A 25,149-nucleotide genomic window follows, 5' to 3' on the forward strand; every position below is an offset into this window, starting at 1 on the left:
ATTCCATTTTTAAATTTTGTATGTATGTATTTTATTGTTTGGCTGTGCACCGCTCTGAGTCCTTCAGGAGTAGGGCGGTATAGATAGATAGATAGATAGATAGATAGATAGATAGATGATAGATAGATAGATAGATAGATAGATAGATAGATAGATAGATAGATAGATAGATAAATAAATAATCCAGAGGATCATTGGTTGCCTGCTTCCCTCTTTGGAAGAGCTTTATAGCTCCCACTGCCTTAAGAAAGTTCAAAACATTCTTAAAGATCCATCTCATCCTGGGCACCATTTTTAAAAAACCGTTGCCATCTGGCAGACGGTACAGGATTATAAAAACAAGGTCAAATAGGCTGAAAAATAGCTTCTATCCCGGGGCACTAACTATATTGAATTCTATGGTATAGTGCAATATTAATGCAATATTAATGCAATATCGGGTTTCCAATTCGATTATATAGAATGTGAAGGATGTGTCTTTGTTTTTATTTTTATAGTTATAATGTACACTGAAGATGGCATTTAATTTTCTTGCACAAGGTGCAATGACAACGAAGTAAAGTAAAGTAATTTTATAGAACAAAAGGAGGTGTGGGTGATAAGAATAAAATGCATATCCCCTTACAGATTTGATCTCCCATCTCCTGTTCCCCGAGATCCAAGTTATGGGCTGTCAAAAGCAGTATCTGTCTGCAGGTCCCCAAAAATGGGGACCATTTTTGCAATGAAAAGGCTTAATAATTTTATTTAGAATTCTGTTCTTGAGTGATTGCCCAGAAAGGTGCAGAAGGTGAAACTGTAAAAGATCTTTTGTTTAATTCTTTCTGAGTCTCTATTGCTAGAGAAAAGCTGTCTTTTTTCACCCCTAAGGAGTTAATTCAATTTGTCAGAATTAATTAATTAATTAAAAATATCCATGCTACCAATTTCTTTGCATATATTATTTATACAGTTAGCCCTTCACAATAGTTCATTTAGTGACCATTCAAAGTTACAATGGTACTAAAAAAAGTGACTTATGATCATTTTGCACACTTAATGACCGTTGCAGCATCCCCGCGGTCACAAGATCAAAATCTTAGCAACTGACTCGTATTTATGATGGTTGCAGTGTCCTGGGGTCACGTGATCCCTTCTTGCATCCTTCTGACCAGCAACGTCAACAGGGAAGCCAGATTCCCTTAACAACCGCATGACTAACTTAACAGCCACGGTGATTCACTTAATAAACGTTGGCAAGAAAAGTCGTAAAATGGAACAAAACTCGCTTAGCAAATGTTACTCTTAGCAACAGAAATTTTGGGCTCAGTTGTGGTCGTAAGTCAAGGACTACCTGTACCCACATTTCAAAACCATGATGTCCCATTTCCAAGCCACTGAGAAGGCTTTTGACCAAGAAGAAGTAAACCATCATAGTAATGATTACGGTCAAGCTCTTAACAATGAACATGTTAGTCAGCGCCATCATTCACACTGAAAATTCAACATTGGAATAACATGGTTTGTCGTCCTTCCTAACGGCCGCAAAGGGGCTTGCAAACTTCCGTCCGCCACAATAAAGGGCCACACCATTAAAAACAAAAAAACAGATGTTTCAATTGCTGTTTAATGGTAGCATGGTAGGATTTGCAGAAGATTTTTTTTCATTGGGGAATCTAATGAATGCGAAGCAGATTGTCAGGGAGTTTAAAATGTTCTTCCTGAGTTGTTTAACCATTCTCTGGAAAAGAGGCTTGGCAAAAGAAAAGAAAAGAAAAGAAAAGAAAAGAAAAGAAAAAAGAAGAAAAATGCTTTTTGCCCCATCTGTTATTTCTTCCCAGTTTTTTGTAGGTTATACCTCAGAGCAGCAATCTGAAGAAATGTGTACATTCGCAGTTCCGCTAGTATTATAGCTCCAGGATCCATTGGGTTTTTAATCTGAACGTGCCTGTTTGCTTAAAATAAATAGTCATGCTCACAAAAAGTCCACCTGTCAGCACTCAAACTTATGCTCTCTTCCAGTGCTGTCATGAAGACCAGAAGCGCTGAATTATTGCTGAGATGAACTTTTACCTAGTTTTCTGCATGCAAGAGATAGGGTTTTCTGGGGGATGAGGGTGGGGGTCACATTCCTGTGAGAAGTACGTGCCAGGACGGAGAGATGGATTGGCTAATGGCCAATGAGAAATCGGGTTGGAGAGCGGAAGAGGAGGGGGTTGGAAGGAGGGGCCAGTTGAGCTGCAATTAGCCTCAGAAATGTCGGCTATCTCTGTTCTTAATAAAGAATGATTCATTAGAGACTGCGCTTGAAAATGAAACTTATTTTAAGACAGAACCGAAACCTGACACCACCTTTTTATTATTTTGATGAGTTAAAGATATTTTTTATCTTTAATGCAATCTGTTAAAAATATTAAATGTAATGGATAGTAGAACTTTCAAGACTACAATAGATTTGTAGTTGTCAGCATGTACACTAGTGGCTGTGTAGTGTAGTTGTAGTGTATTAGAGATAGTCCTCAATTTACAACAATTTGTTTAGTGACCAGAATTATAATGGCACTGACTTATGACCATTCTTCACACTTACGGCCATCGCAGCATCTCTATGGTCACATGATCAAAATTCAGACACTTGGCAACTGACTCATATTTATGTCGGTTGTAGTGTTCTATGGTTATGTGATCCTCTTTTGCGACCACCTGACAAAGTCAATGGGAAAGCCAGATTCACGTAACAACCCTGGTACTAACTTAATAACTGCAGCGATTCACTTAACAACTGTGGCAAAAAAGGTCATAAAATGGAGCAGAACTCACTGAACTGTCTCGCTTAGCAACAGAAATGTAATTGTGGTCGTAAATCAAGGACTCTCTGTATTTCATAATACATTATATATTAATTGTAGTATACTGTAATATATTGCAGTGCACTACAATAGGGATTACAGATACAGGTTCTTCATCTGAAACATTTTCCCCCCTCTAATTCTGTTCACTGTGTCAACCATCCTTCTTTTATGATGTTATAAACAACAATTAACTTTCTTCATTGTTTTTAGCCAAATGTACCTGGGGCCTTTATCTCATTAAATCTCTTTTTTCTTGCAGCAAGTGGGGATAGACAGAGGAGACATACCAGATCTTTCTCAGGTAAATCATTATGATTAATTATTATCTTGGTTGTACATGCCATCTGGAGTTGTCAAAAAGACAATTTTGATGTAATTTCTAATGTATTGGTTTTTCATCATACTTATAGAATGGAGAAGTATTTTGGTGTAAAAACCGTGAGTTTAAAATCTGCAGTTTTACTCATGGTTCAGCTTTTGCACAGACAATTTTTACATTCCTCAGGGTTGATCCTTGATAAGATGGGGGGGGGTTGATAGTTTTTACTCTTGTCTGCCATTTTTCCTGCTCTTGGTTTATGTTTTGTGGCTTTAAACCTTTTGTTTTGATATTTTTGTTTTGTTTTAAACCTTTGTTGCCACATAGAGTTACCATGGTGAGAGAGGTGGGGATATATTTATTTTTAATTTTTTCCTTAAAGTGCTGTGTTCTTGAATGTAAATCATATTTTGAATTTTCGTATTAAGCTAAGAAAAATACCTCAGTACAGTACATGATTGCCAAGAACCAAGGAAAGATGACAAAAGATTTACAGTAATTAATATACTGATTTGGCTTAAAGTAGTAGCGGCTTTAAAATTGTATTCTTGGAATATGGAATAAATGCCAGTTCTTAAGTGTACCACTTTATCTGCTTTTTTCTTAAATTTATGATCGCTTTTTAATCTGTATCTGACAATATAATGGAATCCTACATGCTACTTAATATATTTTAATCACTGGAGAATGATGATGATATGACTTCATATTGCTGCCAATCTTGCAATTACAATTAGGCAGCAAGTATAGGGTTACACAACTAATAATCCTGAAAATTATGTTTATGGTTTTAAATGGTTTTTAATGCTTTTAATGTTTTTTCCCCATTATTTTTGTTACGTTTTTGGTAATTTCTGTACCATAAAAAAATACACAATCATAACAACAGGCTTGTCATTTCCCAGGGAACAACCCAGATCTTCAAGAATTTACAGCAACAATAGCACTTAGACTTATACACCGCTTTCCAATGCTTTCCAGCACTCTGTAAGCGGTTTACAGAGTCAGCCTATTGCCCCCAACAATCTGGGTCTCCATTTTATTGACCTCAGAAGGATGGAAGGCTGAGTCAACCTTAAGCCGGTCAGGATCGAACTCCTGGCAGTGGGCGGAGTTTGTCTGCAATACTGCATTCTACCCACTGCACCACCACAATTTACAAATGTCCACAGACTTGAGGCTGGGAAGGTTGGCATTAAATGTTTTGGATTTTCTAACTAATTGATGAATTGTCTTGTAGGCACCAAGTAGTCTTCTGGATGCTTTAGAACAGCACCTGGGCTCTTTGGAAGGAAAGAAAATCAAAGATTCCACCGCTGCTAGCAGGTATGTGCCGGTGGCTTTTTGTAGCCAACTGGGCATTGGGTAGCATGCCAGCTTCTTCGGATTTGCTTTGTATATTTTGATGATTTTTGTAGCCAGTTCCTTTGCCTGACAAAATTTGACACCAGCTGTTCTGCTTTGTAACAACAAATGGAAAATTATATGTGACACTCCCTTAGAGGGCAAAACCAGCCTTGGTCCTCATGTTTGTATATATAAAGAGGTTTTGTGGACATCTTAAACAGAAACTCAGAAATGGTGTCTATGGAGATTCCCAAATATCAATGTCATGGTTGTCCCAAAGGTGCTTTTTCAAAAGGGAAGTGGACATTTTTTTTGTTTTTCATTGAAGATGTTTTGCCTCTCATCCAAGAAGCTTCTTCAGTTCTCTGAAGAAGTTGGATGAGAAGTGAAATGTCTTCAAGGAAAAACAGAGAAAGTCCACTTGCCTTTTGAAAAAACACCTTTGGGACATCTGAAATGGTGTAGTCTAGAAACAGCTTCTGCACATGGTCGCTATAGTTTACTGTTGTGCTTCCGTATCGGTAGTGATCCTCCTGAGTTTTTAATTTTGATTTCCTACAAAAGGATGGCGGAACGAAGACGAAATTGCTAATAGCGTGTTAGTGCTGGATACTATTTTCCCTTTTAAAAAGTGTGGAATTTTGTGTCTGCTTATGTCTGCAATTATGTCTGAATAATTCTTCCTGAAGAGAAGATTCAGCGACTTTTGCAGGAAATACCTCCGGCTGATTTTATTCTTCAGTCATTGTCTTTATTAAGCAAAACATTTAGCATTGCTTTCCTGCTTGTGATATAGAGTAATCACTATTTCAGAGCCCTGGTTGCTGATTATTTTACTAAACTCCTGATACACGCTTATATAAGACATCTCTACTTTACCACTTGGAGTGACACAATTCTTATCTTTCTGATTTTTCCCCTTTGGCACTACTGGGACCAAAATAGTTACCGTATTTTTTGGAGTATAAGATGCACCGGAGTATAAAACGCACCTTAGTTTTTGGGGAGGAAAATAAGAAAAAAGCTGATTGGCAGGTGGATCGGCCTCCCGGAATACCTCCAATCAGCTGTTCCCAGAGGTGAATTTTAGCAACAGGTTCCTTGGTTATGAGCTCTGTGCCTTGCTTTTTTTTTGCTTTTTTTTTCTGCCTCTGAAACTTCTGAAACTCTGTTTCAGAAAAAAACATTTTTTCCTGCCTCTGAAAGCCTCCGAAACAGAGCTTCAGAAAAAAAGCCCCTGAAGCTCTGTTTGGGGGCTTTTTTTTCTGAAGCTTCTTTTCCAATGCTTTTTTCAGCCTCTGAAACCTCCGTTTGAGAAGCTGGGCAGGGCTATATTCGGAGTATAAGATGCACCCAGATTTTCACCCTCTTTTTTGGAGCAAAAAGGTGCGTCTTATACTCCGAAAAATACGGTAATTAAAAACATTCCTAGGAGAAGGGGAAAGGGGGAGGGGAGGTAGAAAAGGGGAAGAAAGATTAATAGTCCCTGTTTATTCTAGGAAAAAGTGGCTCATCATCGTTCCCAACAGCAGTAAATCTTTGGGATAGGTTTGACTGCAAGTAACTGGTCGAAATGCACCCTGTGAATGTTCATGTCTCAGGGTGTACAAGAAACTGGTCTCCTCAGGTTACTCCAACCCCGTAATGGCTAACTAAAATGTCCATAATTTATTGCATGTAAGCCAAACAAAACAAGGTATATAAAGTGGAGTGGTGATATCGCCCTGTTTAATCCCCCTGAAGCCTTGTGTTGTCTTGAATAAGTCATGCCTGTGAGGCACATAATTGGGAATGAACAAAGCCTAATCGATAACCAGTCTATTAATCTAGTATAAAATGTAATTAAACTTCAGTACCAGCATTGCGTTTGAAGGAAATATTAATACATGCATTGTTTGTTGCTTCTTTCATAACCTTTGTAAAAATTAAGATCTCCAGGAGTATAAATCTCTTTTGGGATTCAGGCAGAAAAGCCTAGGCTACAGTAGGTCCATCTGGTAGGACCTACTACAAGTACCCCATGAAGTAGGTACTTCATTTATTCAGCATTTGAATACTGAATAAATGAAGTACAGCAGAATCCTTTTTTCCTATCTGCAGTATATAACAGTCTGTTTCCTATTGTCACATTTTCTTAGGGCTACCACGCTTTCCAATGCTGTTTCTTCCCTCGCAAGCACTGGCCTCTCTCTCACCAAAGTCGATGAAAGGGAAAAACAAGCTGCACTGGAGGAAGAACAGGCCCGTTTAAAAGCTTTAAAGGTTGGTGTTTTTTTCTTCCTTTAGACCAGGGTCTTCCTTTCATTGAGGGCCTCATCAGGGTAGTGTTTGACCTGTGGGGGAGGGGGGGCGCATAGCCAACTCGACGTCACTCATGTCAGAGGTACCTGTGGTGGCCAAGTGTTAAGGACTTCCCTCAGACCCTCCCTCTCATTATAATTTTCCTTCCTTCCTTCCTTCCTTCCTTCCTTCCTTCCTTCCTTCCTTCCTTCCTTCCTTCCCTCCCTCCCTCCCTCCCTCCCTCCCTCCCTCCCTCCTTCCTTCCTTCCTTTTTTTCTTTCTTCCCTCTTCATTCTCCTTTCTTCTTCCTTCTCCTCTTCCTTTATTTTTCCTTCCTTGCTCTCTTCCTGTTTTTCCTTCTTTTTCTTTTTCTTTTTCTTTTCTCCTTTCTTGTCCATTCCTGGATGCTCATTTGCAACAGGGGAAGCATTCCTCATTTTGTTTTATTTTTAGTTTGTTTTGATAGCCCTCTGTCAGTGAAAATGGGGCTGGGGGGGCTCCTGCAGCCCACCCTGGGGTCTGTTTTCGGCCCTCCCGAGCTCTGTTTGCTGGCAGAGGCACGCCGGACAGTCCTTCGCTGTTTCCAGGGCAGCCCCATGGGCCATATCTAAGCACCTTGTGGGCTGGATATGGTCCGCAGGCCTTGAGTTTGACACCCTTGCTTTAGACCAATGCATCTCAACCTTGGCAAATTTAAGATGCGGGGACTTGAGTAACTCATACTGGCTGGCTGGGAATTCTTGGAATTGAAGTCCATGTAATTAAAGTTGCCATGATTGAGAAACACTGCTTTTTAAATCAGTTTCTGTATGTTCGATGTCCTTTGGATTGCAGAAAGATTTTTTAAAAAATGGGCTGAATGGATACCTTTTCAAGTTTGGGAACCAGTTTTTTTTTTTTTTAATGCCCAGGACACCTGATCAGAACGCAAAATGCCACTGATAAAAAATCTGGTTGCACTCTCTACTTTAGTTTCTCATGAAATCTCATCAAATACACTTTGAAAAATCTTACTGTCAATGATTGGGACTTCAGTTTCCCTCATCCTCAAATAGCATACCAACAGCAAGGGAATATGTGAGGGAATATTCTAAAATTCTCATGCTCAGAACACAAAAGCCAATTTACAAACCATATGTAGCTTACTACAGATAGTAAACCAGTATTTGAAATTGGTAATAGACTTAGAAATGGAAAGCAGGGTTATCCCACTAGTGATACTAAAGAATGGCTCTCTCCAATTTTCCCTCCCCCTGCGGTGTATCCTTACAGCCAGTCATTATAAATAATTTTGCAGTAGGCCTGTTTTTCGCCCTCCCCGAGCCTCCCCGCGCGCCGTGCACTTACTTGCATCCAAAACAGGCTGCGTGGGGACTCCTGGGAGGGGCGGGCGGGGCGGGGCCAGCCAGAAGTGGGATTTGGGGGTTCTCCGAACTGCACAGAATCTTAGTTAGAGGTTCTCTCGAACCCCTGCGAACCCCCACCAGCCCGTCCCTGCACTTGCTAACACTGATGTTGTGATAAATGAGATGTCAAGAACAGTTTTGAGATGGGAGTAGATGGTTGAAGGCATTTGAAGTTCTCTTCCCCATTCCTTGTGGAGTTTTTTTCCCATTACCCTCTTGCAGAGAGGTGATATTTTCCCCCCCGTAGTCCTTTCCTTTGCAGAAAAACACACACACACGCATGCACACACATACATACACACACACCCCTTTAATCCCTCATAGAGATTTTTTTTCCTACTCTGTGGAACTCATCTTGAAAAAAAACTCCATACCAGTCGACAAGGTAGATTATTTTCAATATCAAAAGTATTTAGGAACAGCAGCGTTGTTTAGGAAATGATGTATAAACGCCGCAGTATTTATAATATCCACTTCAAACTCGTCCTTGAAACAGCAGTGGGCAAAACATTTAGCATCAAACTGTTTCAACTGTGAAAATTCAAAAGCCTACTGAAGTATAACAGCCTCTTTTTGAGCTCGAGACAGTTGGAAAACGTTTTGCAGCCTCCTGTTTGAAACCATAAGAGTTTCATGCACAAGGTTATTATAAACCAGTGTAGAACAATAATAATGTATGTATGCTTGAATAGCATTTCATGCTTATCCCTTGGGGAGTTTTAACAGGGTTTTGTTTCTGGTGGTGATCAAAAACAGGTTGCTTAGGCCTTTGTTTATTTCATGTATTATTGAAGCCAAAAATGACTTGTTCTTGAGCATCATATCACCTGATTATTTTTTTTTAATTCTGGCTTTATTTTTCCACTAGGAACAGCGTCTAAAAGAACTTGCAAAGAAACCTCACCCGTCTTTAACCACAGCCTCATCCCCTGTGTCTAATGCTGCAGGAAGTATAATGACCACCCCAGCTATCGATATTTTTTCCACACCCAGCTCTTCAAACAGGTAAGATTCAGAAGAGCTCTTTTGCCAAGTGCTAATTTGGCAAATTCTTTCTAGTGCAGTGACGGCGAATCTATGGCCTGCGTGCCAGAAGTGGCATGCAGAGCCATCTCTGTGGGCACGCCAGCTGTTGCCGGTTGCTCTTCCGGGGTCTGATGACGGTGTTCACGCATGCAGGAGCGCCAGAAACTGGAAGAGCAGCTCCCTGGCACGTATGCGTACGCCAGGAAGCTCAGCTTCTGGTTTGTGGCGCTCCTGCGCGTGTGCTCCGGGGAGTTGCTGTTCCGGTTTCCGGCACTCCCGTTTCGCCAACACTGTTCTAGTGTCAGAGCAACTTTGAGACAGACGAACTGTAAACCAGCCGGATGACTTCGGGCTGATCACAATTTCTCAGCCCAATCCACCTCACAGGGTTGCTGTGGTAGAGGCAGAACAGGAGGCAGAAGGTGCATTGGATAGGTTCCCCAGGTAATTTGTTAAAAATAATAATAATAAAAGTGGGATCTGAATAAATAATAAAAAGAGGTCATAATGGCCCTCTTTCTCCAGCACCATTCCTCAACCCTGAAGTACGTTGCAGGAAGAGGGTTTTTGGTCCAGAGGGAATACTAAGATGCTATTCTGTAACATAGAACTATGAGGGAAAGTTTCCTTTGGACATGGCAGCCTCCTTGAATTGGATAAACTGCCTCTTTTAAGTTCTGGTTTTGGTTTCTCAGGAAGCGAATTCTGTATCCATGCACCAGTCTGGGTGTGTTCAGTACAAGGGCTGTTCTGAAGAGGTTCTTAAATGGAACAATGGCACTGTTGTTTAAATATTTACGATGCTCTTGTGTGTGTTGTTGTTTCTGTAGTTCATCAAAGCTGCCAAATGACTTGCTTGATTTACAGCCAGCTTTTCACCCAGGTGTGCATCCGATATCCTCCGCACCACAAGTGGGAGGAACCTGGGGAGGTAAGTGATTTTGTTGTGATTATTACTTGGCCACCCTTACTCTTGATAAAAAAAAATTTACAATCTCTGCTGTATTTGGTTGATAAAAGTCATTATTTTAATACTTCTAAACGTGTGGGTCACATATTTCTTTAAAGCCTTAAAAATTCATGGATTAGAATGAGTTTTATTTTGAATTTCCATCACAATTATTGAATTGCTGTTTATTTTATGGGGCTGCTGTGTTGTATAAGTCTCAAGCAACGTCCATAATCGACTGATTTGCCTCTGTTTTTTGAGCAATATTTGCAAATACGGGTTGGATTTCAATAGCAGGACAAAATATATAGCTAATAAGAAAAGCAAAAACAAACTAGCATCATGTCAGCTTATTTCCAGTCTCCAAACTGTGTGCTCTGGATTCAGCTGTACTGGTGCTTTAGGAAGTGATTGATCTTAATTTAGCCAGGATTAAGCAGAGACTGGAATATGTATGTTGGTGTTTAGATACCTAAATTTATAGATTAAAATTTGAGAAGGCGTCTGTCAGACTTCAATAAAACAATTTTAAAACAATTCAAGAGAATGGCACGTAAAAAAGGCAGGTTATGCATCACTGTTAAGGAAGTTACGCTTAGCTCATTACAATTCTATTCTAAGATATAAAAGTGTTACTGGTATCTTCTTTCGCCCATCTTTCCCATCTCCATTTCCCAGTAATGATTAGTCTTCATTTTTGCATCAAACCAGAGGGAGTAGAGCTTGAACTGTTAGATTGGCTTTAACAAAAGTAATAAGTAGGTTTCAGTCTGGGTTCAGTCTATGAATAGAAAAAAGATTATTTGTAGAAACACTTCGAAGTACGGTAAAAACAGGAAGGTTCCCTATACTATATAAGGGTTGATCCTTTCAAAATCCAATTTTAGGATGCTAAACTTAGGCTCTTTGTGGACTGTTATTTCATATGAAAGTTTTTCAGCCACATAGTCTATTATTCGTGAAACCATTTGTTCTAAACATATTATGTCCCATATTTATTTATTTTTTGCATTTGCCTTTCCATCAGGAACGCAAAGTGACATTCATATTGTTTCCCAACTAGTAAAGGAATTAGATGTAGCTCTTCCACAATGCTTTTCCAAGAAAATCTTTAAAGTTTTTCCTCATTAAAAATGCAGTCAACAGACTAAGCCATTGTTAAAAAAAAAAAAAAGCAGAATTCTCTGCAAGAATAAAATCTTGAATATGAACTTGATTTTGTTGTTATTGTTGTTAGTTGCGAAGTCGTGTCCGACCCATCGCGACCCCACAGACAACTTTCCTCCAGGCGTTCCTGTCCTCTACCATCCTCTGGAGTCCATTTAAGCTCACACCGACTGCCTCAGTGACTCCATCCAGCCACCTCGTTCTCTGTCGTCCCTTTCTTCTTTTGCCCTCAATTGTTTCCAGCATTAGGCTCTTCTCCAGTGAGTCCTTCCTTCTCATTAGGTGGCCAAAGTATTTGAGTTTCATCTTCAGGATCTGGCCTTCTAAAGAGCAGTCAGGGTTGATCTCCTCTAGGACTGACCAGTTTGATCGCCTTGCAGTCCAAGGGACTCGCAGGAGTCTTCTCCAGCACCAGAGTTCAAAGGCCTCCATTCTTTGACGCTCAGCCTTCCTTATGGTCCAACTTTCACAGCCATACATTGCAACTGGGAAAACCATTACCTTGACTATATGCACTTTTGTTGGCAGGATGATGTCTCTTCTTTTTAGATTTGCTGACTAGATTTGCCATAGCTTTCCTCCCCAGGAGCAAGCGTCTTTTAATTTTTTGGCTGCAGTCCCCATCTACGGTGATCTTGGAGCCCAGGAAAATAAAATCTGTCACTACCTCCATTTCTTCCCCATCTATTTGCCAGGAATTGAGAGGGCATGATCTTAGTTTTCTTAATGTTGAGTTTCAAGCCAACTTTTGCACTATCCTTCTTCACCTGCATCAAGAGGCTCTTTAGTTCCTCTTTGCTTTCTGCCATTATTGATATTGTAGAGTTTTAAGAATTAAAAAAAAAATACTGTAAACATCATGATTCTGTTTTGTATTTGCTGCTTTGCTGTTTGAAGGGAATCGTGGAAGGTAGAGAGAATATTAAAAGCTCCTTACGTTAGGATTTCATTTCCTCTTTAATCTATCTTCTTTTTTTTCCTAAATAACAATGCAGTTCTTTATCCTGCTTGCTTTTTCTATCTGATCTGCCTTTCACATTGCAATGAGATTGTTATGCGCTTTAAGCTGTAGTGTATTATATGGTATGAATCGGAGTAACCATGTTTCTATGGTAGCTGTTCATTAAAAGGGGAGGGGGCTGAAGCAAAACCCCCCCTTTTATTGTGATAGCCAATGTAGTACTGTGTCTAAAATTGTTAAGTACGTGGAAGAAAATCTGTTTGAAGGCCATAATTATAGTTCTGAGGATTTTCCTAGAGAAAATGATAAACCACAGTAAGGTTTTTACTCAATCTGTCATTTGATGCACATGTTCAGCTTTGTCTTCTATCACCTACCCCATAATCCTGAGCTAGAATGGACCTAGGATTATGCTCACAGAAAATTATGGAAATTGAAGTCTAACTCACCTATAGAACAAAAATTTGGGGAAAGCTGTGTAGCCTTTTGGCGGAAAGTTGCTTTTGGCCTTGAAAGCAGTATGTGGAAGAAACGGAGAAGCTCTGGATGAAAATAGATTTTATTTCAATTAATTTTAAAATTTCTTCAATGCATTTAATAGGGATTATTCCCCTTTTTTCTTCAATGCATTTAATAGGGATTATTCCCCTTTTTTCTTTCTATCATGCTGAAAGTATAATTCAACAGGAACCTCTGGGGGCCTGAGCCCCCATTTTGGAAGAGGCACAGGCAGCTTTGGAGAGTTCATTTCTGCTCTGAGAATTGTGATTGGGCGCTGAACCAAAGGTGCTTTTTTCAAGAGGCAACTGGACTTTCTTTGCTTTTCCTTGAAGATGTTTCGCTTCTCATCCAAGAAGCTTTCAGTTCTGACCTGTGAATGGAGTCAGATTGAGTCAGAACTGAAGAAGCTTCTTGGATGAGAAGGGAAACGTTTTCAAGGAAAAGCAAAGGAAGTCCAGTTGCCTCTTGAAAAAAGCACCTTAGGAACAACCATGACCTGTATCACTGAGAATCTCCATAGATGTTGGAAGCTAAAGTTAGAAATGCTTGCTAGATGGCATTAGAAGGGTCGCTGTTTGCAATTTTGTTCATAGAGAAAGCTAAAAGATAAAAATCTCACAACTTGAGGCTTGCTTTTCCGTTACCTGCATTTAATCTCCATATTGAATGGAGAAAACTGATCTCCAGCCTTTTAAAAAGACTTTTGTTGTTGTTGTTAGTTGCGAAGTCCTGGCCGACCCATCGCAACCACATCGACAACGTTCCTCCAGGCCTTCCTGTCCTTTATCATCCTCTGGAGTCCATTTAAACTCATGCCGACTGCTTCAGTGACTCCATCAGCCACCTCATTCTCTGTCATCCCCTTCTTCGTTTGCTCTCAATCTTTCCCAGCATTAGGCTCTTCTCCAGTGAGTCCTTCCTTCTCATTAGGTGGCCAAAGTTTAAAAAGACTAGAAAGAGGCTTATTTTGCTTTGATATTATTATTCTTTTGATAACCCATCGAAGTTTATAAGCCAACAGGATAAAATAAGAAATATTATACTATGAGCCACTCAGAATGTTAGGAGGTGGAGGAACGAATATCGCTGAATGAATGAATTAGCTCTGTGGAATTCGTATCGAAAACCCTTAAGGATCAGAATGAGCTGCTGGTTTACTTGCTTCTAATCTCAAATAGTATATCAGGGTTCTCTGATTGCTGTATAAAGTATTTGAAAGACGTAATGTTGAAAACATGAATGGTGATGGCCTGTGATGGAGAGAAACTTGCCATTTCAACCAGGGTGTCTTCTAACAGTACCTGAGAAGAATATTTCATAGAGTTCATAAAACGGGCCCTAATCTTCAGAGTGATTGGTACATTTGTTAATCTTTAAGGAGAGGCAAGACTCGAATCAGTGTTCTATCTGACAATAGAAGCTGGTTGTACAATAGACTTTATGATTGACATCAGTACCATCGTACAGTTTCAAACAAAAGGTGCTTGTGTTGGACATATCGGTTCAGTATCTAGCACACTGATATGAGAGTAGACAAAGATTAATTGCATGCACAGATGGCAAAAATCCAAAGTACAAGTTGACTCTGGGACTTTCCTTCCACGTTGAAGAGCTGGCATTCCCTTTCCATTTATTGATTGACTGGTAATCCAGTCCCATCAAGTCACTGTTGACTCTTAGAAACCATATAGATCGATTCCATTTCTTACTTCATTTTTGAAGCTTTTTGAGATTTGCTTAGGATTTATGTATGTATGTATGTATGTATGTATGTATGTATGTATGTGATTTATATGCCGCCCTATCTCCAGCCGGACTCAGGGCGGCTCACAACAGTTAAGAAACATCTAATAAAAAGTTAAAAAATTAAATCCAAATCTTATAATTTAACAGTTAAAAGTACAATTAAGACTAACAAGTTAAAATTAAAATAGAATTAAAATTAAAACCACATCAGTCCAGGCCGGCCAAACAAAACAGCCACGTTTTCAGGTCGTGGCGGAAAGAGCGGAGGTCGGGGGCCACCTGGAGCTCCAGGGGCAGTTGATTCCAAAGGGTAGGTGCGCCTACAGAGAAAGCCCTCCCCCTGGGGGTCGCCAACTGACGCTATCTGGCCGACGGCACCCTGAGGAGGCCCTCACTGTGGGAACGCACCGGGCGATGGGAAGCTGCTGCTGTCTGCAGATGGTCCCCCAAATATCCCAGGCCTAAGCCATGTAGGTCCTTTAGTAAATGTCTAGGTTAAATAGGTTAAATAAAGGGACATGGTGGCTCAGTGACTAAGACGCTGAGCTTGTCAATCGAAAGGTCGGCAGTTCAGCGGTTCGAATCCCTAGTGCTGCGTAACTGGGTGAGCTCCCATTACTTGTCCCAGCTTCTTCCAACCTAGCAGTTCGAAAGCACGTAAAAAATGCAAGTAGAAAAATAGGGACCACTTTTGGTAGGAAGGTAACAGTGTTCCGTGCGCCTTTGGCGTTTAGTCATGCCGGCCACATGACCACGGAGAAGTCTTCGGACAGCGCTGGCTCTTCGGCTTTGAAATGGAGATGAGCACCGCCCCCTAGAGAAGATGGGAACGATTAGCACATATGTGCGAGGGGAACCTTTACCTTTACCTTTTAGGTTAAACAGATAACTGTATATAGCAACGAAAGGAAACTTTTGCAGTGTTCTAGCTCAGCTGGGAGATAACATCTAGCCAGTCTCAATCAACTTTGAAAAACTAAGCACGGTCAGACCTGATTAGTGCTTGAGTGGAAGACTCAGGAAATCCCTAGGCTATAAACTAGACTGGAAAGTTTGAAAAAAAAATGCACGAAAAGAGCAGTGCAAATCACTTCAATATTGTTGTCACGGAAATCACAAAAATATGTTCATGAAGTCATCAGGAGCTGAGCCGGACTCTGAAGAGACCTGTATATATATATACACTGAACAAATTAACTAATTTAGCTTGATCAGGATAGCTATTTTGATTTGAAGACAAAAGGCATGATTCAGAGCACATGGGGTTATGAACACAGCATCCATTTGCAGCTCTTAAAATCATTTCCCAGAATTACTGAACAACGATGGTGGCTAGTCATGCAGTCTCAGGGAAAAAAGCATAGCTGTTTATCTGTATGAAAAAAAGACCCAGACAAAATAGTAAACTTGTTAAGATGTTTGATTTTCAAAATAAATTGCTTTCGTTTAGTAGACAATGCTTGTACGGGTAGTCCTCAACTTATGACCACAATGGAGCCCAGAATTGGTGTCGCTAAGTGAGAAATTTGTTAAGTGAGTTTTGCCCCATTTTACGACTTCCCTTGCTATGCTTGTTAAACGAATCACTGCAGTTGTTAAATTAGCAACATGGTTGTTAAGTGAATCTGACTTCCCCATTGACTTTGCTTGTCAGGTCACAAAAGGGGACTCTGGGATGCTGCAACTGTCATAAATGTGAACCAGTTGTCTAGCATCCAAATGTAAAATCACCTGACCATGGAGATGCTGGAGTGGTCATAAGTGTGAAAAATGGTCATCAGTCACTTTTTCCAGTGCTGTTGTAACTTCAGACAGTCACTAAATGAACTGTTGAAAGTTGAGGACTATCTGTACAGTACCCTGTGTTTGATTAATATGAATGCATAGTATGCAAACCAGAGTGGTCACATCTTCTACTAACCAGTGTTGGAAACTCATAATTGTAGCTTAATATTCCACTTAATTAGATATAACAGCCATTCTGCCCATTATAAAAGAGTTGCTGATTTTTATTCAGGCCATGATGTAGATCGAGGATGAAGATTTATTGCATGCATTAGCCAGAATAATTTAATCTATCAAACATGCCCCGTGTATGATCTGGATGCAACAGGGATGGGTTCGCTGCCTGGTTGCTGGGGGGGGGCGGCATGGCCATGGGGGCATGGCCTACTCGGCCTCCTGCACCACAGCGGGGTGTGTGTGTTTTTCCCCTACCCAGGCTCCAGAGGCTTTCCTCAACCCTCCAGGAAGGTGAAAACAGCCACCCCCGGGCACCGGAGGCTCTCAATGGGCCCATTTCTGGATTTCTGGTACTTCCGATAGGCCCATTTTTCGCCCTCCCCAGGCTCCAGAGGCTTTTCTGGAGCCTCCAGGAGGGCAAAAACAGAGGCTGGAAACAGGCCCATTTCTGGACTTCCGGTAGACCCGTTTTTCGCCCTCCCAGAGCCTCCGTGCGCATCCTGCACTTATCCAAAGCGGGCCATGTGGAGACTCCTGGGAGGGGTGGGGCAAGGTGGGTGGAGTCAGCCAGTCCTTGGAACAACTGGTTCAGCGAACCAGATTAAAATTAACATCTGGTTCATCCGAACTGGTCCGAACCGGCTGATCCCACCCCTGGGATGCAAGCTGAGAACCATAAACAATTAAGTCATATCTGCTTACTATGTTCTCCCTGAATACTAATGCACTGCTAATTGGGTTCCCCTTCCTTTTCCTTCTTGCTCCACCTGAACTGTTGCAGATCCTTTCGCATCCACTCCTGATGCCGTCGATGATGCCATTTCAAACTTAAATCCTTTCCTCACAAAATCTAGCGATCACCTTTCTGTCTCCTCTGATGTTCACCCTTCTTCTTTCACTTCTAGGACACCAACTCATGAGATGTTTGTTGGTAAAGTACTGGCTGGCTAGCTGGCTTTTCTTTTCTCTGATGGGACTAGTCAATCTTAGACAAATCTGAAGTCTTTCAATAGGGAAAGGGGAAAAAAAGAGTCCATTTCTGAACAACTTTCATCATATCTACCAATGATTTAATTCCGGGATCTCCAAACCTGGCAACTTTAAGATTGGTGGACTTCAACTCCCAGAATTCCTCAGCTGACTGGCTGAGGACTTCCGGGAGTTCAAGTCCACCAGTTTTAAAAGTTGCCAAATTTAGAGACCCCTGATTTAGTTTAAGTACAGGTAGTCCTCGACTTATGACCCCAATTGGGACCGGAATTTCGGCCGCTAAGCAATATGGTCTTTTGGCAAGACATCACATGCCCAGCATGACTTGACCGTTTTTTACCATGGTTGTTAAACAAATCACATGGTTGTTAAGTGAATCACACTGTCGTTAAGCCAGAACCCAGCTTCCCCAATTGACTTTGTTTATCAAAAAGCCGGCTGGGGGAGATTGCAGATTGTGATCAAGATACAGCAACCATTTTGACAAGCACCTGAATTGCCATCAAATGGCCAGTAGTGTGACAGTGTAACTTAGAACAGTCGTTAACAAAAATTTGTAAGCTGAGGACTATCTGTACGATCGAATTTTAAAGATGAGTGAATGATGGGAGAGGGTTACGTTACATTCCTTTCCATCTACCTTTCTGTCTTCTCTCTGTTTGACTCCGTATCAGTTAGTTTTTGTCATTGATTTTTTTTCCCTCTGGAAGCTGTTAAGCTTTGCTTCAGTCAATCATTAATATTGTGGTGCCAGACACCTAAATGGCCCTACCATAGAGAGTTCCCCAGTGATCTATACCACTTCATATCCTGCTCAGGTATGAGTTCTCATCGATGCACTTAATTGTTTTGTGACTTTGGTCAGTAAATTAAGTAAGGTGCAATGCTATCTGATCTGAGAAACGTAACACCCAAATCATTTGTGCCCAAAACTATGACTTTCAGTTTAACTTTTGTGGTGGTTCATTCAGGGTTTTTTTTTAACCTGACCCCCTGGAGATACCCATATAATCATCCACTACAGGTAGACCTTGACATTAGGGATGGTATTCACTTACCTTCGGTACCGGTTCACAAATGTGAGCGCATGTGCCACCTCCACGCATGTGCAGGGACATCCATGCATGCGCAGATTGCCAAAAATGGGATGTGATTACATCCGGATGGGTGGGCGGAGTCTACCGCCGCCGCTACCAGTTTGCCCGAACTAGATAGAACCGGCTGAATACCACCACTGCTTGACTTATGGCCACAATTGAGCCCCAAATTTTTGTTGTTAAGTAAGACATTTGTTAAGTGAGTTTTGCCCCGTTTTATGACCTTTCTTGCCACAGTCGTTAAGTGAATCACTGCAGTTGGTAAGTTAGTAACCGGGTTGCTAAGTGAATCTGATTTCCCCGTTGACTTTGCTTGTCAGAAGGTTCACAAAAGGGGTTCACATGACCTTGGGAAACAGCCACAATCATAAATATCAACCAGTTGCCAAACATCTGAATTTTGATCACATGATCATGGGGATGCGGCAAACGTCATAACTGTGAAAAACGGCCAGAAGTCACATTTTCAGTGCCGTTGAACAGTCATTAAGCAACTATTATAAGTCGAGGACTACTTGTAATCAGCTCTCCCACTTTACTTTTTCCCATTTTTGAGATATAAAATGTTAACATTTAACGTTCTGTCTGTCTTTGGATAGAATAAAATCTTTACTATTTAAGAAGATCCTAGGTTGTCTCTCTGTGTTGGATATCATGTAGTTATAGTCTTAACTTAGTGTCTGAATATTTGGTTAACCATATAATAGTGTGCACTGTTTTGTTTTCTTTTCTTTTTCCATAACATTCCTCCTTTGCTCTTCTGCTTCATGTGCTTCTATCAGATTCTTTTTGTGGCCCACAAGCTTATCCTAATGCTTCCCATTTCTGCAATGAACCCTCAACTGTAGCTGGTCTATTTGGAGGTAGGTAAAAAAAAATTGGAGCACCGGACTTTTGTTCCTCATGCAGATGGAGGAATATAGCTGTATCAGTTTCAAAATTCCTACATTTTTACATTTTTAAACCTTCCAGTGAATAAATCGTGAATCCTAGTCCTGCCTTAGGCACAAAGCCAGCTGGATAACCTTGGACCAGTCATTTTCTCTCAGCCCTAGGAAGGAAGCAATGGCAAATCACTTCTGAAATCTTGTCAAAAAAACTGCAGGGACAAGTTCAGGCAGTTGCCAAGAGTCAACACTGACTCAAAGACATTTAAAGAAATGGAGAAAATAGTTGATGTTCTTTAAACATCAAAGGGCTTTTTCATTTCCTTTTTTTAAAAGCAATAAATCATTGTCCAAACTGTAAAAATGGTGGTTTTGCCTATTAGTTTCCGCTGTTGTTCAATCATAGATCATAATCTTCTGGTGATGTCCTAAAAGGTGCTTTTCCAAATAAAACCTTGGACTTTCTTTGTTTTGCTTGAAGATGTTTTGCTTCTCATCCAAGAAACTTCTTCAGTTCTTCTTCAGAACTAAAGAATCTCCTTGGGGGCGAAGCAAAATGTCTTGAAGCAAAACAAAGAAAATTCCAAGTTGTCTTGAAATAAGCACCCTTGAGACAAGCATGACTGAGAATCTCCATAGATATTCTTCTGGTGATAGTTTTCCTAAATAATCCCACTGCCTTTATAAAAAAAAGTTTTATTTATAATATATTTTTATTTATTTATTTTTGCTGACAAAGAAATAAAGGGAGACTAGTATAGATCTATTTCAACATTTGTCATGAAAGCAACTGTCTGATTAGGGCTGAAAGGCGAAAAGGAAGTAGTATGGTCCTTCCCATAGTTGATACCAGTTTTGGTTTTATAGCAGTTTTAAAATGGAGAATGTGGGGAACTGTTTGCACTATTTAAATAACTCTGACCATGCTGAGAAAAAGTCTGGTGGTTGTTGTTTTTTTTCCAGACTGATGCTAGTTGTATTAGAAGCTGCTTAGTACAACATCATTATCCCATTTGGAATAAAGTACATATAGCAATAGCAATAAGACTTATATACCACTTCACAGTGCTTTACAGCCCTCTCTAAGCGGTTTACAGAGCCAGCCTATTGCCCCCAACAATTTCGGTCCTCATTTTACCCACCTCGGAAGGCTGGAAAGCTGAGTCAACCTGTATATAGTTACATTTTGAATTGTTATCAGCACTGTGATAACATATGGATCACACAGTTCTGTGAAAAAGTATTCTTCCTTTGGATTTTTGGTTTGTTTGCTGACCTAAGCCTCTCAAAAACGTAACGGGAATTAAAATGAGCAGTTCATGCTAGTAAACCTCAGTTAAGGACATGAAATAATTTGCCACGTACGAATGGACCAGAATTCTTTACACAACCCCATCAGAAATTAATCACCAATTACAGAAAGCACTGGTTGCAATTATTGTAGCTAGAGGTGGTGAATTACTAACGTTTCTGGATCTAAAGGGGTGATGGCTTCCTATCACTCAACAATGGTGTTACATGTTCTGTTGGATTCTCCTTATGTATTAGTAACGTGAAGTTTAACATTTTCATTTAACGATTTAAGATTTTGGATCAAGCATTTGCCTTTTTGACATTTTGGCACTCTGCGGCATACTCTTATGACTATCCCAGTTTCTAACCAAAAAAGGTGTCACCTTCTCAGACTTCTTTTTCAAATAAAATGATTATGTGTAAAGCTTTAGTTCTTGTATGCCACTTCCAGGTCTACAAAAATAATAATACATTTGAGGGGCTTATATTCAGCTAACCAGTTATACGTACAATACAAGCTGTCGGTTTCCATGATGGAATTTTATTTTCTTCTCTGCTTTCGGTCCTTTGCTTTGCTATTTCTAATAAAACATTTATTGTTGTCACTATTGCAAAATTTGCCTGGAGGTTTCTAAATTTGCCTGGAGGTTTCTTTACATTAAAGCTTTACCAAAATTGTACTTGCAACAAAAGGAAAATAAGTTCAATTTACATGGCATTCTATATACAGACAGTCCTTGACTTACAACAGTTCATTTAGTGACCATTCAAAGTTACAACGGCACTGAAAAACGTGACTTACAGCCGTTTTTTCTCACGACCATTGCAGCATCCCCAAGGTCACGTTTTCAAAGTACAGAAACTTGACAGCTGTCTCATATTTATGGCGGTTGCAGTGTCTGGAGTCATGTGATCCCCTTTTGTGACCTCCTGACAAGCAAAGTGAATGGGGAAGCCAGATTCCATTAAGATTTTGTTGCTAATTTAGCAACTGTAGTGATTCACTTAACAACAGTTGCAAAAGTTGTAAAGTGGGACAAAACTCACTTAACCAATGTCTCACTTAGCGACAGAAATTTTGGGCTCAATTATGGTTCTAAAGTGGAGGGCTACCTGTATTTTCGTTTTTAATATTGTCAGCAAACTCATAGCATTTTTATTTCACATTATGGTCTCCCTTGATTTAGTTCTGGTGCTGAAATCTCAGTAGATTCAGCATACAAAAGATGGCATAGTTATTTCTTTAAAAATTGGTCCTTGTTCCCACCCATTTTTTTTGGGTGATGGTTGTTGCAAGAGGTTTAATAAAAGCCAAGTCATAAAATATGTGGATATCCATGGAAGATGTAGCATGACTGCTTGATGGAAACAGAGTGTAAAACAATGCTTGGCTTAAATGGCTGACAAATACTTGTGGGAACTTAATTTAAAAACCCAAGGTTTGAGGTAGATACAGGGGTGAAATGCTCCCGGTTTGGACCGGATCGGGCGATTCGGTAGCGATTGTGGCAAGTGGTTCAGAGAATCGTAGCGATGGCGGCGTGAGGCTCCGCCCACCCGCCCGGGTGTCGTTACTTCCTGGTTTTAACCAGGAAGTAATGTGTTTTTTACCCTCTGCGCATGCACAGAAAGTTTTGCGCATGCGCAGAGGGTCTGCACACACATGTGACGCGTGCTTCACTCGTGGGTGGCGTGTGCGCTTCCAAACCGGTAAGGAAAGTAAGTAGATTTCACCCCTGGGTAGATATAATGTAGGTTCCAACTATCATTTTAAATGCTTGCGATTCAAATACAGGAATCTTTATGGATTGGTCAGCGGTAGAATAGAAATAAGTCAGGAATACTATTCAGAGGAATTCTTGAAAACTGTTTTACAAGTTGTGAACTGAAATAGAAAATTACCATGACACCAGCTCAATAGTAATGCTAAAATTATTTAAAGCCAGGAGTCTCCAACCTTGGCAACTTTAAGACTTGTGGACTTCAACAAGTTGAAGTCCCACAAGTCTTAAAAGTTGCCAAGGTTGGAGACCCCTGATTTAAAGTACGTAAAAATATATTTTAGTATGACAGACAGATAGACAGATATGGAAGGGAGGGAGGGAGGGAAGGAGATTACCTCAGATCATCTTTTTAGGGAGTACGTGTCAAACAATAAATGATGTATTCCTTCTGTACTTTTCTAGATAACGAAAAATGGCCCATACAGTATTTCCATATTATTTTTGCTATCAAGCAGAGGTTGAATTGGCCATCTGTTAAGGATATTTTAATTTGTATTTCTGAAATGGGCACAGTGTTGACCCAGTGACCTCTAGGGCTAAAATCTATGATTTTCTGAATTTTTCACTGTTTGAATCATGGAACTTTCCTCCAGTTCCTGATTTGTCATCCAGCATTTGAATTTTCTCAAACAATAATTTATGGCAATGTTTCTTGTCTGCAAATTGAGAGTTTATATAAATATATATTGCATATAAATAAATTTTGGGGGTGTCCCCCCCCCCATTTTTGTTGGCAGGGTTTACACCATCTTCTGTTGCCCCATCGCAGCCATCAGCAGGCCTTAACGTTGACTTTGAGTCTGTATTTGGAAACAAAAGTTCAAATGCATCAGTGGATTCTGGTGGTAAGTCTTTTAAGTAGCCCTTATTTAACTCTGTTGTGATAAAGGAGAATATTTTTAGATCAGGGTTGAAATGAGAGGTTCTTGGTGCTTTCTAAACGGGGTTGTTTTTTTTGCAGACGTTTCATTACCCAGCTAGGTAACATCATCAGTGCAATGGTGTGCATTAGCACTGATAATGTTACCTAGTTTGGGTAATGAAACGTCTGGAAGAAAACAACCCACTTCAGAGAGGACCAAGCGCCCCTTAATCCTGTTCAGAGAGTAAAGAAAAATGGCACACAACTGTATGAAGATCTCTCTGAGTTTTCCTAAGAGTCTTTTAAATGCTGTGTTTCCCAAGGATGAGCAGATTTCATCTCATGAAATCTATGAATTTTCTCACCCTCAGCGAAGTGATTTTTGTTGTTGTTGTTCACCAAGGCTAATTCTGGAAGAGTTTGCAGGGTATAATCAACTTTTTCGGCTGTAAGATTCCTGTTACTCCTGTTTCAGTTTTGATCCCAGAATTTCTGGAATTGTCAACTTTATTTTACAGAAGAAAGATGGGAGTATTTTAGTTACCTCCCCACCCCCCTTTGAAGCATAGAAGCAGAATTCCTGAAGTGTTTTTAGCTGTACAGGTAGTCCTTGACTTACAACAGTTCATTTAGTGACTGTTCGAAGTTACAACAGCACTCAAAAAAGTGACTTTATGACCATTTTTCACACTTAATGACCATTGCGCCATCCCCATGATCACATGAGCAAAATTCAGCTGCCTCGTACTTACGACAGTTACAGTGTCCTGGAATCATGTGATCACCTTTTGCAGCTTTCTGAAAAGCAAAGTCAGTGGGGGAGCCCAATATTCACTTAATTACCCTGTGACTAACTTCACTTAACAAATGTGGCAAAAAGGGTCGTAAAATGGACAAAATTCACTTAACAAATGTCTCACTTAGCAACATAAATTTGGGGCTCAATTGTGGGCATAGGTCGAGGACTATCTGTATCATGCTAAGGTTTTAAAATACATATGTGTTGATATCTGATACGATAATTGAAAAACTTCTGTGACATTTAATGGTATGTCTTGTTTTTAAGGCTTTGATGAATTAGGTGGACTCTTAAAACCAACAGTGGCTTTTCAGAACCAGAATCTTCCATCTTGCAAAGCACCACCCAATAAGTTAGTATTAGATGACTTGGATTCATCTCTAGCCAACCTTGTAGGCAGTAAGTATTTGTACGGGACTTATATAAAAGTCAAAATTTAAAAGAAATGAACTTTTTTTTCTAACGATTTTCTTGTTTTGTTTACAGATTTGGGCATTGGAAATGGGACAGCGAAAAAGTGAGTTGTTTAATAGGGTTTTTTTCCTTCTAAATATATGTTCACAGCAGCTTTACATGACTTACCAGATTCATATTTTAATGGTATAGATAAGGATAGTGTTGATTGGGAGAGTACTCTAGTGAGCCAGCTGTGACTGACCAACCAATATTTAGCATCTTCCATCTACCCCAATAATATCCATGCTGGGCTACAGGACTGATGGCAGACCTCACTTCCCCCCTTGTTCTCTGCTCTCTACCCATCCATCTTTCCTCCTCCTCCTCCTCCTCCTCCTCCTCCTCCTCCTCCTCCTCCTCCTCCTCCCCTTGTTGTAATCATATACAAGCAGTCCTTGACTTAATTGAGCCACAAATTTCTGTTGTTAACTGAAACAGTTAAGTGAGTTTTGCCCCATTTTACAAACTCTCTTGCCACATTTGTTA

The 25,149-nt window shown here is 40.2% G+C and overlaps 1 protein-coding gene across 9 annotated transcripts in view; it reads left to right on the plus strand.

Moving 5' to 3' along the window:
• Nucleotides 1–25,149, plus strand: part of PICALM (phosphatidylinositol binding clathrin assembly protein) — an 86,684-nt gene that overhangs the window by 43,735 nt on the left and 17,800 nt on the right. For 3 of the 9 annotated variants that reach the window (XM_070942932.1, XM_070942935.1, XM_070942936.1), the window contains exons 8-17: nucleotides 3,091–3,132; nucleotides 4,391–4,476; nucleotides 6,636–6,759; nucleotides 9,052–9,188; nucleotides 10,040–10,140; nucleotides 17,277–17,426; nucleotides 19,365–19,445; nucleotides 23,284–23,391; nucleotides 24,475–24,606; nucleotides 24,694–24,724. In XM_070942932.1, coding sequence (XP_070799033.1) covers nucleotides 3,091–3,132; nucleotides 4,391–4,476; nucleotides 6,636–6,759; nucleotides 9,052–9,188; nucleotides 10,040–10,140; nucleotides 17,277–17,426; nucleotides 19,365–19,445; nucleotides 23,284–23,391; nucleotides 24,475–24,606; nucleotides 24,694–24,724 — 992 coding nt within the window. The remainder of the gene's footprint in view (nucleotides 1–3,090; nucleotides 3,133–4,390; nucleotides 4,477–6,635; nucleotides 6,760–9,051; nucleotides 9,189–10,039; nucleotides 10,141–17,276; nucleotides 17,427–19,364; nucleotides 19,446–23,283; nucleotides 23,392–24,474; nucleotides 24,607–24,693; nucleotides 24,725–25,149) is intronic. The other 6 variants (XM_070942937.1, XM_070942938.1, XM_070942939.1 and 3 more) reach the window with 4 other exon arrangements.

The sequence above is a fragment of the Pituophis catenifer genome, unplaced genomic scaffold (assembly GCF_029215685.1).
Source record: "Pituophis catenifer annectens isolate HBS135680 unplaced genomic scaffold, rPitCat1.0.hap2 SCAF_4, whole genome shotgun sequence".
NCBI lineage: Eukaryota > Metazoa > Chordata > Lepidosauria > Squamata > Colubridae > Pituophis > Pituophis catenifer.